Source organism: Diadema setosum, chromosome 16 (assembly GCF_964275005.1).
Source record: "Diadema setosum chromosome 16, eeDiaSeto1, whole genome shotgun sequence".
Classification (NCBI taxonomy): Eukaryota; Metazoa; Echinodermata; class Echinoidea; order Diadematoida; family Diadematidae; genus Diadema; species Diadema setosum.
The window spans coordinates 8633727-8647691 of NC_092700.1; the positions used below are offsets into that span (position 1 = coordinate 8633727).

The window sequence follows — 13965 nt, forward strand, 5'->3', positions numbered from 1 at the left end:
ATTAGAATCACTCTTTTTTGGATATCTCAGCCATTTCAAAACCAATTTTCATCAAATAAATGTTGAATTTCTCATAGAGTTACATGCTCTTTCATATTTCATAAGAGCTTTCTCATTATCTCACCAAAAAAAATGTTAGAAGCCTGAAATTAGGTCTCAACCAAAACTATACGATCCCTATACAGTTTTTATGCAATTGCATAAAAATCTGCTATATCAAACTGAACGTACAATGATTATGCGATCACTATACGATCCCTATACGATTTTTATGCAATTGCATAAAATTCTGCTATATCAAAATGAACGTACAATGATTATGTCGGTACCTCATCTTCGGTTGTTTATTTGGCAAGTTTTTAGCTTTTGATAGAACGGGCCCATCTAGTAAATTACCCCTTTTCGAAAATGCACGAATCCAAAACTTTCTGTGAGACAGGACGCAATCACTTCTCGAGTGTACGTCCTTGGCGTGATGTGTGAAGTAGAGCACTGAGATATTGTCGCATTCAAGATTTCCACACGATTGTTTTGGTAATCATGAATTTGCGATAACGATGGCAAATTCCCCGGGCCTCGAGTTACTCTTCGCGAGTGTTCAATCTCAACTTCAGTCAGAAAATGATGCCTTAGTCTGCTATATTCACTGGAATCTTGTTCATCAGGGATTCAAGTGCATTGGTAAAGGTGACGAGGTAATTTACCCTGGATAGTTTTGCTGACTTGCAGGTTGTCTCTTCCGACTCCGCTGGATTGCTCAGTCCCACGCGCCTACATTTTTGTAGAGAAAGCAATTTACTTGTTTCTGCATGATCTATAAAGTTAGATCTAACATTCATGTTAGATCTAATTACATTTTTTTTTTAATGACGTTCTAAGTTATAATTATGTCTCGCATGAATTAATTATGATGCGTACCAATAAATAGGTAGCACGTATGCATGTATGAATCATCCTGTAATTTACTAGCATTGCTGTTAAAAAAAAAAATACGGAATAAAATTTAAATCGATTTAGACTCGGTCTCTAACACTGTTACAACTAAATTCATTAAGTTAACTACAGTCAACTTCGGATACCTCGACGTCGGATAAGCTGAATATCACTTACCTCGGGGGCAAAATGAAAGTCCCGATTGTTCCTATGGAGTTTCCGTGTATTAAAATTCGCGTAGCTCGAAGAAAATAACTCGAAGTTCGGTTACCTCGAAGTGAAATCTACTGTCCCGATCTTAATTAACATATTGTTTTTCCCAGCATGTACAAGTAGCTCGAATCGAAATTGCAAACATCACTCAGCATCTCCGATTAAGCGCGCGTGGACAGCGAAGAAGATATGTCACAAATCTTTTCACCCTCGACTGTAAATATTCCCGACCAGAACAATCGCGCGCCCAAAGTCAATTACGGCAAAGAAATACCCGGTACACAGCTGACAAGAAAAATCCCCAACACCTACCTACATACTTACACGGTATGCACATAGCACCCTTGTCAATGGAGTGCTTACGATAGCACTATGCTCTGCCCCATCATCTTCTTTTCTTTAACCACTGTGTTTTAATTCTTGATCATAGTCATACCGTGCACGTAGATTTCTTAAACATCGTGGTACAGGGACACAAAGGCCCGAATTCATGAAGGTGGTACAAATGAAACCATGGTTTAAACCATGGACAAAAACCATGGAGCGCCAAGTGTCGCACGGAATATTTCGTTACGAAATTGGTCATTTCGTCGACAAACCGTTTCGTTAACGAAATCATAATTTCGTGGACGAAATGTTCATTTAGTTACAAATGTCATTTTGTTACAAAATAATCATTTCATCGACGAAATGACTGATTTCGTAACGAAATATTCCATGCAACACTTGGCGCTCCATGGTTTTTGTCCATGGTTTAAACCATGGTTTCATTTGTACCACCTTCGTGAATTCGGGCCTAGGTGTTGACATCTTTGGCATTAATCACGGTCCACTGTCCAAACATCAATCTCCTGCGTAGTGCCTTTTTTTAACTTTTTTTTTTTGCCTTTCACGAAGTATGTTTCATTTATTCTTCCCCGAGAACGCAAGCACTGATTTTTTTTTTTTCAGCAATGCGATTATGAAAGTAATAATATTGTGGAATATGATGTGGAAGTATAGGCCGAGCATAATAAAGAATAGAATAGACAGGGCTCCACACTAACTTTTATCGGGCCACCAGTATCACTGATTTTTATTTTTTGGTGGTCGAATTTACTCGAAATTAAAATCTGGCGACACACAAAAAAAAAAAATGGAGAAAAACATTAGAAATGAAATTAAATGAAAAACGTGGGAGCATTTGCCGACATTTGTTAGCATCTGACATTTGTTTTAGCATTGTAAAGAGCCGAAAGTTACCGTTATTCATTTCTTATTGTAAAAGCAATCATCCAACATTTATTAGTCTGTTAGCACCTTACGGAGCCGAATATTACCGTTAATCATCTTGAAATGTAAAAGCAAACAACCGACATTCATTTTAGCATCTTACGGAGCTGAATGCTATCCTTATCCATTTCCAAACGTGAAAGCAAACACCGCTATTTGTTTCAGCATCTAACTGAGCGGATTAATACCTTTAATCATTTCCAAATGTAAAAGCAACAATCTGTCATTTATTTTTGCATCGTACGAAGCAGAATATTGCCGTTATTCATTTCAAACATACGACATTTATTTTATCATCGTACGGAGCCGAATGTTACTGCTGTCCACTTCCGAAAGTGAAATGAATCATTCTGACAATTTTTTAATCATTGTACGGAGCCGAATGTTACTGTTTTTCATTTTTGAACGTCGAAGCTGACATCAGACGTTTATTTTACCATCAAACGTAGCTGAATGTTACTGTTATTCATTTCGAAATGTAATAGCAAATATCCAATATTTTTTTTTAGCATCATATGGGGCAGAATGTTTGTTCCTACTGCTTCTTTCTCCATTCTTCTACTCCTAGACACCTGCATCAATCAAGAAGAGTGAGATTCTGCCGCCATCGTGGAACGGTTCCCAGGAGGAATACACTCTGCACTATGTACCGGGCGACTCAGAAGACAAGTTCCTTCTCAAGTGCCTCGCTGTGGAAGAGGCACTGTTCTCAAACTTCATGGTGATTTTCTCAAGTTTATGGAAGTCCTATTATTTGCAAATCAAAACTTTGTGTTTTTTTTTTTTTTTTTGGGGGGGGGGAGGGGTTTGGTTTGGAGATAATTACTCAGCTGGAATGAAAGTGTTTGATGTGGCTAAGATCAACCTAATAAGGGTAGATACAGTGCACTCCCATTACAACGAACACGGTTACAACAAAATTTCGTTATAACAAAGTAAAACTTCTGGTCCCAAAATTAACACCACTAAAGTCTATGGTACAAAATTCGCTTATAACGAACACGATTATAGCAAAATTTTCGTTATAACGAAGTCTTTTCCGAGCGCCACTGACAAAGAGAAACAAAAGAAATGTGCTCCATTATAACGAAATGCGTATTGCTTTCGAAAAAACGTAGCGGAACAAGCATTTATAGTGTCTCTGCACGGGCGAACGCTTCACATCACTGTGTGTTTGCTCCTTGCATCATGCACAGTGTCCGAGGGGAACTTGCGTTTAATATTGTAATACAATAATCCCATCCCATTTCACATAGCTTTCCAGTGTATGATGAGTATTCAGCAAACAGAATATGATACGTATGCGTGGTTTCCTTGTTTTCGTTATATATTGTATTTGTTCGGTTATAGCGAAAGAAAACTGCCCGTCCCGAGCATTTCGTTATAACGGGAGTGCACTGTATTGTGAAATGATGTGAGTATACATTGTGTATACAAAGTATCTCACCATTTCTCATCTCAGTGCAACAATAACATAAAAACCACAGGAGAGAGAAAAAATTGTCAGATGAATTTGGTAGCCCACATGATGCATACATTGCATTCTCTATTTCTCTCAGTAGAGACATTGGGGGGGGGGGGGGGGGGGGAGTTATCTTTCTTTTCCAAAGCTACTGGTTGAGTGTCTTAAGAATGGTCTACATTATCTACAAAGGTTGTGTGGTGGTGTATCACATGAATAAATTGGACTTGTTGTGGATTTAAGTGTTTGTGGGAATATCAAGGTGAATGTACAAATGTAAAGTTGCTTGAGTTAATATCAGAGATATGCACTTTGTATTTTGGAACCCTATCAATACTTGAATTATCTAGAGTTCAGAGGACCATTCATTAAAAAGAAAAAAAAAAAGAATGTGATCAAACATTACTCCTTTGATTAATGAACATTTTATAATGTCAACCAAATTTCAGATCCTTACCAAGAATATTCTATATTGCAAATTCTATAATATTGAAATGTAGCATGTGTGAGTTACATTGTAAAGCTTTAAAGGTAGGGGATACCTTTTGCAGACCTCCCAATATGCAGCAAAACATTAAATATGAACCTCAGGGGACTTGTTTAGGCCACTGCTGAGAAATTTGGAAGTCAACAGTTATCTACAATTTGAATAATGCACAAAACTCAACTACTCTGTAGTTCTGTGTGTCAGCCACACTTAAGCCTTTTTGTTGCAGTCTTCTGTATCTTTTATCTATAAACACAAATCTAAAAGTATAAGAGGTGATGTAATAACATATAGAGTGTGTGGCAAGAATGTATATAGAAATGTTTGTAAGTTTCAATGAACTTTCTTCACAAAATAAACATGATTGACACACATGCACTGCATGGGTCTGCAAAGGTAGCCTAGTAATGTACTGGAATTTACGGTGAGCCCCGAAAAAATTCAATTCAAAATCTAACGGTCAATAAAAATGTACTAAATGTTACTTCCACTTTCAATACTTTATGGGAGTTTCTAAAAGGATACTCTCTTCAACATACCACTGTATTTATACAACTCTTCATTTAAGGCATGCAAATGGGATTCCCTACCTTTAAATGGCAGACAAATAATCTTAGCTTTGCAACCGTGCAAGATTATTCAAAGTCCCATTATGTTTTCCTCTGTCATAGAAATAGAAAACATAATAGACTTCTGTTATGTGTATTATGTCTAGTTGTAAAGTGTGCTGTCTCATTCTTTTGAGAATTCATTGTACTTCCTTGCATCTTGACAGGTTTTTTTGTCATTTGTTTGAGTTTTAACAGAGAATTACTTTGACTAACTTTCATTATATTCTTTTTCTCCTTTAACTTTTGTTTCTTTTTCAGCGAATGAAAGATGAGAAAGTGACAAGTGTGTCTCTGGATGTCAAACAGTTTGTGGACAAAGAACATTTACATGACTTTGAAAGGTAAGAGAACACCAAAGTTCATCCATGATTAATGTGAGAGATAATTGTTTCTGTTTTCATACATGTATTAATAAAGTACTGTCGGGTGCTTGGCCCACAGCCATCTATGCACAGAGTTTAGCCAGCTCGGTTTCTGCTGGTCATAGCATAACATGCATTCTTTGGTACATGCTTGCCTATTAGACAAAATGTTGTAATGCCCTCTTGCTGCACACGTGAGCATAATTTGCCAAACTCTATGTATAAATGGCACTGCCATTTTATGTTGTGGAATTTGTTGTCTGTTTAATTCATTATGTTGTGTTACCTTTTTTTATTGTTTTTGTTTGTTTGTTTGTTTGTTACAATAGTCCACCCCTGCAATATTTTTTTTTTCTTAAATGCAATGTTCTTCTATTTTTCTTCTCATTCTTTTTGAATGGGTATATGTAGTCACTAAGGACGTGGCTTCATTTAATCAGTTCAGCGCAACAAACTAGGAGGAGCTGATTAATGTTAAATAGTAGTGATAGAATGTGCCAAAGGTATTGTAGGCTATGAGGTGTAGATTGTCCCAGCAATAGCTTTAAATATGTAACAATGCACAATAACAGTTGGTGCAGTATGACATGATCAGTTGATCCAATGCACTTAATTTCTGTCCTCCAGATGTACTGTATCAGTATGAAAAATAGGAGCACAAGTCACTTGACTGCAATCAGGGACGTTGTTTATATCTTCTGTAATCAAGTGTACATGTAATACATCTTTTCAGATCTCTTTGATCTCACATCTCAAAAAGGACTAAAAAGTCCTTTTTGATGTCAAAAAAAGGGGAAACTCCTTTTGGAAATGTATATATAAGGGACCATGATGTGGCAATATAATTCTATTGATATCTTTTGAATTAAAAAAGAAGAAGTGAATGTTGTGTTTTCTTTTACAAATAATTCATCAATTGATTAAGTGATAAAAAAAAAATACATATATATATTTTTTACACATGTGTATAAACGTATCAATAATGGTATTTTCTAATTTTTTATTTTTAATTTGATGTCTTCTTCACAAAAGCAGGGTAGTCCCATTCAAGCCGCAAGGCCTGCTTTCCAAGGGAGCCCTGCTGTATTACTTTAGTCTTGTGAAATATAGGTGACAATGTTTGTATAACCACATTATCCAGACTGTACAATTCATGGCACAAACTGTGTATGATCATACGATTGCCCGTCAGGGTGTACAAAGATCTGACTCTACTCCGACGCATTCTGGAGGATGACCTCATCTCCCCACTGAAGAAGGAGGAGAAGGCGGCGTCGGCCGGTCCGTCCGAGCAGAGCACGAGTGCATCGTCAAGGAGGCACCCCGGGCAAGAGAGAGATGGGAGAGAAATGAACCCACTGAGGGGCGAGGACCCACTCAGAGAGGATGACCCCCTGAGAGTACCCCACAGGCTGCCCGGACAGAGGAGCAATCCGGAGTGGTGAGTGTGGAGGATTAATAATGATAATGATAATGGTAATAATACTAATGATAACAACAACAATGATAGTGATGATGATGATGATAATAATAACGATAATACGTTTTGTAGTAATGATAATGATGATAGTAATAATAGTAGTAGTAGTAGTAGCAGTAGTGGTGGTGATGATGATGATGATGATAATAATAATAACAACAACAACCAAGGCTGCATACTGGCACTGGTCCGACGGTCCAGGACCAGTAGAAATCACTGTCGGACCAGTAACTTTTTCAGGAATGGACAGATATAAAAAAAAAAACAAGGAAAAGTAGAAATTACGCGGTGCGTAAAATATGTCCCCGCCGGAAGTAGCATTTAGTAGCAAAATGTACAATATCGGTAAAAAATCAAGGTCAAAGGTCAAAGAAGTCAAAGGTCGAAATTCTGTGTAGAAGTTTTGAAGCCCTCACCTAGTGCCATCACAAAAAGCAAACGGAATCGAAATCGGGTTTTGATAGAAATGGCGAAGGAGTAGCATTTTGTAGCCAATGTACAATATAGGTCAAAAATCAAGGTCAAAGGTCAAAGAAGTCAAAGGCCAAAATTCTGTGTAGAAGTTTTGAAGCCCTCACCTAGTGCCATCACATAAAGAAAACGGAATCGAAATCGGGTTAGAAATGGCAAAGGAGGAGCATTTTGTAGCCAATGTACAATATAGGTCAAAAATCGAGGTCAAAGGTCAAAGAAGTCCAGGGTCAAAATTCTGTGTAGAAGTTTTGAAGCCCTCACCTACAGACTGTAGTGCCATCACATAAAGCAAACGGAAATGAAATTGGGTTAGAAATGGCAAAGGAGTAGCATTTTGTAGCAAAATGTACAATGCAGGTCAAAAATCAAGGTCAAAGGTCAAAGAAGTCAAAGGTCAAAATTCTGTGTAGAAGTTTTGAAGCCCTCACCTAGTAACATCACATAAAGCACACGGAATCGAAATCGGGTTAGAAATGGCGAAGGAGTAGTATTTTGTCGCAAAATGTACAATATAGGTCAAAAATCAAGGTCAAAGGTCAAAGAAGTCAAAGGTCAAAATTCTGTGTAGAAGTTTTGAAGCCCTCACCTAGTGCCATCACATAAAGCAAACGGAATCGAAATCGGGTTAGAAATGGCGAAGGAGTAGCATTTTGTAGCCAATGTACAATATAGGTCAAAAATCAAGGTCAAAGGTCAAAGAAGTCAAAGGTCAAAATTCTGTGTAGAAGTTTTGAAGCCCTCACCTAGTGCCATCACATAAAGCAAACGGAATCAAAATCGGGTTAGAAATGGCGAAGGAGTAGCATTTTGAAGCAAAATGTACAATATAGGTCAAAGGTCAAGGTCAAAGGTCACAACTGAAATTCTGTGTAGAAGTTTCAAAGCTCCCATGTAGTGCTATCATATAAAGCAAACAGAATCAAAATTGGCTCATAAATGACAGAGAAGTAGCAAATTGAACATTTTGATCACACACGGACGCACAGACAGACAGACAGACAGACAGACGGACGGACGGACAGACGGACACACGGACACACACGTACGGAGCCCGTTTCATAGTCCCCTGCTCGAACTCGTTCGGCGGGGACAATAAGAAATGGGTACCTACTGGTCCAACAGACAGGTTGGACCAGTAGAAAAGTGGGTTAGTGTGCATCCCTGTTTAAACAACACTAATGATGATATCAATTCATAAAGAGCAAAACCCATGCACATTCTTTTGTGCAGCAAAAGCTTCTGATATATTTAGTGATAACGCGCAGATAAATGAGAAAAAAAAAAATGTCTCGACTCTTGATTTGAAGATTGCTACAGTTGGGGATTTCCTGACTTCTAATGGTAAGTCATTCCACAGTTTTGGCACTGCTCGGGCACTGCTCAGGCAAATGCTCAGTCTCCCAATATTATTTTTGTCTTGCGTCTTGGGATTTGTGAGAGAAGAGTGTCCTAAGAACTGCGCAGATTATGATTGTGTTTATGAGATTTCAACATCTTTTAGTCTTTTAATATATTAAGTATGTCTTGGAGACTTTTATTGGATGTTCTTTCAATGTAATGTTCAAAACCCATGCACATACATTCTTTTGTGCAGCAAAAGCTTCTGATATATTTAGTGATAACGCGCAGATAAATGAGAAAAAAAAAATGTCTCGACTCTTGATTTGAAGATTGCTACAGTTGGGGATTTCCTGACTTCTAATGGTAAGTCATTCCACAGTTTTGGCACTGCTCGGGCACTGCTCAGGCAAATGCTCAGTCTCCCAATATTATTTTTGTCTTGCGTCTTGGGATTTGTGAGAGAAGAGTGTCCTAAGAACTGCGGAGATTATGATTGTGTTTATGAGATTTCAACATCTTTTAGTCTTTTAATATATTAAGTATGTCTTGGAGACTTTTATTGGATGTTCTTTCAATGTACATCCACCAAAGCTTGCATAAAGATGGCATGGAATGTCCACTTATCTTGAGTCAAATTCTAGGTCAACCAGCCCATTGACAGTGAGGCTGTGATATGAATTTGCCGATTTTCTACAGTGAAAAGTGCCTAAGAGCTATAGTAAATACTCCTGTTTGTGGCAGGATGCCTATTTGTGACAGGGACAGATTTATTCATCAATAAAACAGCTAATGAACATCATGCATGCTTTAAATAGCCCACTTTAGAACACAAGCAGGAATTACTCGCAAGTGTTACGGGAAGTGACACCTAATTGGGCCTGTTTATCAATGAATGAAACGGCCCCTGCCACAAATAGGCACCCTGTACAAGGCCTGTCGCAAACAGGGCTGTTAACTCTAGTTGTTATTATCATTCTGATTTCTGCGTAAATATTCTTTTCATCCATGACTGTCAAGGGGACAGCCAGTGGATCCGTTCTCGGTGGGTCGTAGCGACTTGGACCCGTTCAGTGGCGGCGGGTCGGGGATGCTGATGGATCCGTTCCGCAGCGGGATGCCCCATAGAGGAATCGACCCTGGTATGGGAATGCCCGGAAGATTGCCAAGGTGAGTGGGAGCAGACTTGATGAGGTCAGGGGTCAAACAGGGGTTTGGTCTCAATCCAAGTCAATTCGATATCCATTCTTCTTAGATAAATCCCACTCCAATTTTCCAAGTTCAAAATGAGTAGAGTGAAGCGAAACAAACAGTTATTTCCAGACAGTAAGACATTGAATTAAATTGTACAGGGAAACCTTATTATATCAAGGTTGCGGAGACCACTGATGTTACCTTGTTTTAGCTGGTACCTCGTTTTAGCTGGTACCTCATTGTTAATGAACCAAAAAAGAGACCAACAAAATACAGCAGCGAATACAAAAAACTGTAGTGAAAACTCACCTCAATGAAAGAAGTACCTCATTAAAGTTGGCTCACTATAATGGGACTCACCTGCTGCATTATGCTTGTATTGTTTTGCACAAAGCAGGGCTGTAATATATTTGTGTAAATTTGATGTTACAGACCTGTTAATCTATATAAAGGGAATAGCATGAAAGGATTGAATTGACACCATGAGGTAGAATGCCACTACAATACCAATTCCTCTATCTGAAGTGCCTTGCGTTTTGTGCTGCCAACAACTAGTAATGTATAAGCTGTTATTTCGCGATGGTTTAATTTTTGTGAATTTTGTGAATCATTGGTGGATTGCGAATTTAACAACACAAACTATCACCATGCATGAGGGTTGTAGTGCACTTACAATTGCCTCAGTGTCGATTCGTGAGAACATCTCGTGAAAATGTCTGAACCCCTCATTCGGCAAAATTTCTGTGAAAATAACAGCTTATACAGTATGATGGGACTACACTTAACTGCCAAATTGGTACAATTGTGCTGTGACTCTTGACATGTGAATCTTAGTCCATGTCATTTCATCGGCTTCATCTCAAATAACTCTTGTGTGCTAGGATTTTTTGCCTTTGTAAAAGATTTATGAGCTTGTTTCATGAATTTGCCATCTCTCATTTCTCATTCTCATATCCGTATCGCTTGCCCCCACCATAATCCGGCGGAAATACATACCGACGTCCACATTCATGATCGTACACAGAGGTGCCGTGCCTCCCGGAGCTCGCTTCGATCCCATCGGACCCCCGAGACCAATGGGCCCAGGAGGTGGGCCCGCGGGCGGCTTCCTTGGTGATCCCGATCCTGACCACCAACCCCCTCCGGGATACGACGACATGTTCATGTGAACGAGCGTGAACAGACCTTGCAGCCAGTGGGCATCTGCGACTCTCTCTATGATTGTCATGATGGACTAAAAATCTTCTTAGAGTGACTTCAATGATGGCGGGTGTCGTCTACTTCAGAAGTATAGGAATGGTCTCTGGGAAATGCAGTTTTCTGGGAGGACCTGCTGGAATGTTAACACTTCATCTTTTTATATTTTACAGGCAGTTTCCATCATAAGAGAGTCCTTGGGATGGCCTGTTATTTTCTGTAAAAGTGGATATTTTCGCACAGCTAATTTTTGCGCTCAGCCCAGTAAAAAGAGTTTCACATGTTTTTAATTCCACGGAATCAAGATATCAAGTACAAGAATATATGGCAAGCAAAAATATTTGCGTGCCTGTATTTTTGCGCTAGTTTCTGGTTGCGCAAAATGCATGAAAATTTCTACACCGCGAAAATTTCCACTTTTACAGTATTGAAATTTTGTTACAGCTGAATAGTCAAATATGTAGATGATGATTTAGGGACGTGAATTTTTACATCGCTGTATCGAGAATTTTGTTGTAACTGTGTTCGATAAGATGGGAGTGCACTGTATTGCTTTTTGACCCACGTTGGACACTTGCCCAGCTAGCATGTTACAGTGCTCAAGTTTATGGTAGTGATACTATATTTGCATGACAAATTAGAGGAGCATTTGGGAGAAAGATATGCCATGTCACAAATATTCTCACAGCTCAAACTTTAATACCACCATCGCTTACATGTAATCACCGATCTTTTGTATTTGATATTCATTGCTTCTTATAATCCTTAACAGCTTTCTATCGCTGTCAAACAACAACTTGAAAATGTCATCAGCAGTTGGCATTGGTATTTTTCCATTTGATAATAATGCGAGAAAGTATCTGATGACATTTGCTCAAGAAATAATTCAACAAGAAAATCACCCATAGCCAAAAACGTGTGAAGGAAACTTATTCCTTGTCCCCAATACACGCAGTTGTGTATTCTGGAGGGTACATTGTTTTGTGTTGACATGTTGTAATTCACTTTAGGAATGCCAGCCCTCCCCTTCAAGAATTTGTGTGTGTGTGTGTTTTCTTTTGTTACACATCCATTTGTTTGTGTGTGTGTCTGTGTGAGTGTGCATTTGCGTGCATGTGTATGTTTGTGTATAAAGTCATCTGGCATGAAATTAAATGAAGTTCCCCAGAAATTGGCTTTTCTATGAGTAAACCACCAAAACTGTTTAACTTGGACTTTGATTCATTGAATGGGTGTCTGAAGAAAATAGCTCTTTCAAAATTTCAATTTGTAATTTACTTCACCTTTTTGCATAATCAATTATACCATACTTATAAATTGTAAAACTGAAGTTATTTACAGACTCATAAAGACATAGATTTGTTTGTTTGTTTGTTTGTTTTTTGGTAGGCCACATAAATCTACATGTACATAATGCATATATATTCATTCTTTCTTTTATCATTTGTCTTCACGATTCAAATTGTGATCGATTTGTTTTACTTATTTTCTAAATATGGATGAGCAGTTTGTTTGTTTTTTTCACAGAAATGTAATTATTGCAGATACTACTGCTATTTACTACATGTTTAGCTCTAAGCTGTGCAATTGTGAATTAAAATGAATTCCATGTTATGAGGATTTTTGTGCATTAATTTGTCTTCCAGTTGTTTGAAGATCTGAAAAAGGCCCCTCCATTTTCCCCCATTACAAAGAAAACATTTAGTACAAACAGACAGACAGACAGACACACACACACACACACACACACACACACGCACGCACAGATCAAATGGAATACAGTCAAACCTGCTTTAGTGACCACCTGTCTTATTAAACTGCCACCTGTTCCTTGCACACACTCAAATATCCCCTGTACAGAAATCATTACAGTAAGGGGCCCATAAGCATGGCTAATGTCCGCCCATCAAAAGCAGCGAATACAATTTGTACCGTATCACTGTCATTTTTTTCCTGTAATACTCAAACCACACCATTGGCAGATACAGAATAGGCATGAAATAAAGGTTAATATTTTGACTACTTTTTTTTTCAAATGTAAAAATGAAAATGAGAAGTCCCCTTATGGACAAAACCAATCAGTATCATGTATGAATTTTTCAGCTAATGCATGACATCAATTCAGTGAGTACACACAGAATGTGTGTGTATCATACTGGGACCAAGTGCTCGTGCTTGGCTCTGAAGTCGAATTTGCAGGAATTTATGATGGTTTGTGTCATGTATATTTCACTCTATGCCATACAGCTGTGAATAACCTGGTAAATTTCAACCATTATTTCATGCCTATTCCATATCTGCCAACACTGCAGTTTGACTAACATAACAGGAACAAAAAGACAGCGCTATTAGCTGCTTTTGATGGGAGGACATATAGTGGAACATAGAGAGCCATGACATACTGCAATGTTAGTATTCATTAATTTATTGTAATGCAATGGGTAACCATAAACTCGGCTGACACTGTATTGCCACGCTATGCATAAACGGGGCCTAGAATGATTTAGAGGCAACTCCCATTGTAATAAAGCCTTCCGGATCAGCAGTTCTTGTATTTTTTTTCCCACCTTGTCATGTCAAAAATTTGTTGTGGCTGAACAAATACAATATATAAATATAACTAATAACTTTTTGACCTGGACTTCATTGTAAGAAATTTCTTGTTTTGACTGCTTGTTATAATGGAAAGGTGCTGTAGGGCCTACTAATAGGTTTTCGTGAGAAAGTTTGTGTGTGTGTGTGTGCTTGTGCATATGTGCGTGTTCAGAATGTTCAACATGTTGAATAGGATAGTAACTCTTGCTGGAATGGCAACTTCCCATAGCAACAGCCAATCAGGAAGCTGGATTCTTGTTGGTACACATACCATGACAACTGCCATTCCAGCAAGAGTTGCTGTCATAATTGACTGTTTTGAAATGGGTCCAGTTGTGTGCACTGAC

The 13965-nt window shown here is 38.3% G+C and overlaps 1 protein-coding gene across 1 annotated transcript; it reads left to right on the forward strand.

Moving 5' to 3' along the window:
• The first annotated feature begins 452 nt into the window (after positions 1-452).
• LOC140239497 (proteasome inhibitor PI31 subunit-like) lies at positions 453-12637 on the forward strand. Its single transcript, XM_072319329.1, has 6 exons — positions 453-695; positions 2987-3139; positions 5237-5319; positions 6533-6781; positions 9653-9802; positions 10851-12637. The coding sequence occupies exons 1-6, from the start codon at positions 558-560 to the stop codon at positions 10993-10995; spliced, it is 918 nt and encodes a 305-aa protein (XP_072175430.1). The 5' UTR covers positions 453-557; the 3' UTR covers positions 10996-12637.
• The last annotated feature ends 1328 nt before the right edge of the window (positions 12638-13965 follow it).

Bases quoted from the DNA above. Each gene is read 5' to 3' on its own strand.
- LOC140239497 (XM_072319329.1), top strand. From the start codon at position 558: ATGGCAAATTCCCCGGGCCTCGAGTTACTCTTCGCGAGTGTTCAATCT. The intron at 696-2,986 runs GTAATTTACCCT...TTCTACTCCTAG, and splicing joins GCATTGGTAAAGGTGACGAG to ACACCTGCATCAATCAAGAA. The intron at 3,140-5,236 runs GTGATTTTCTCA...TTTCTTTTTCAG, and splicing joins CACTGTTCTCAAACTTCATG to CGAATGAAAGATGAGAAAGT.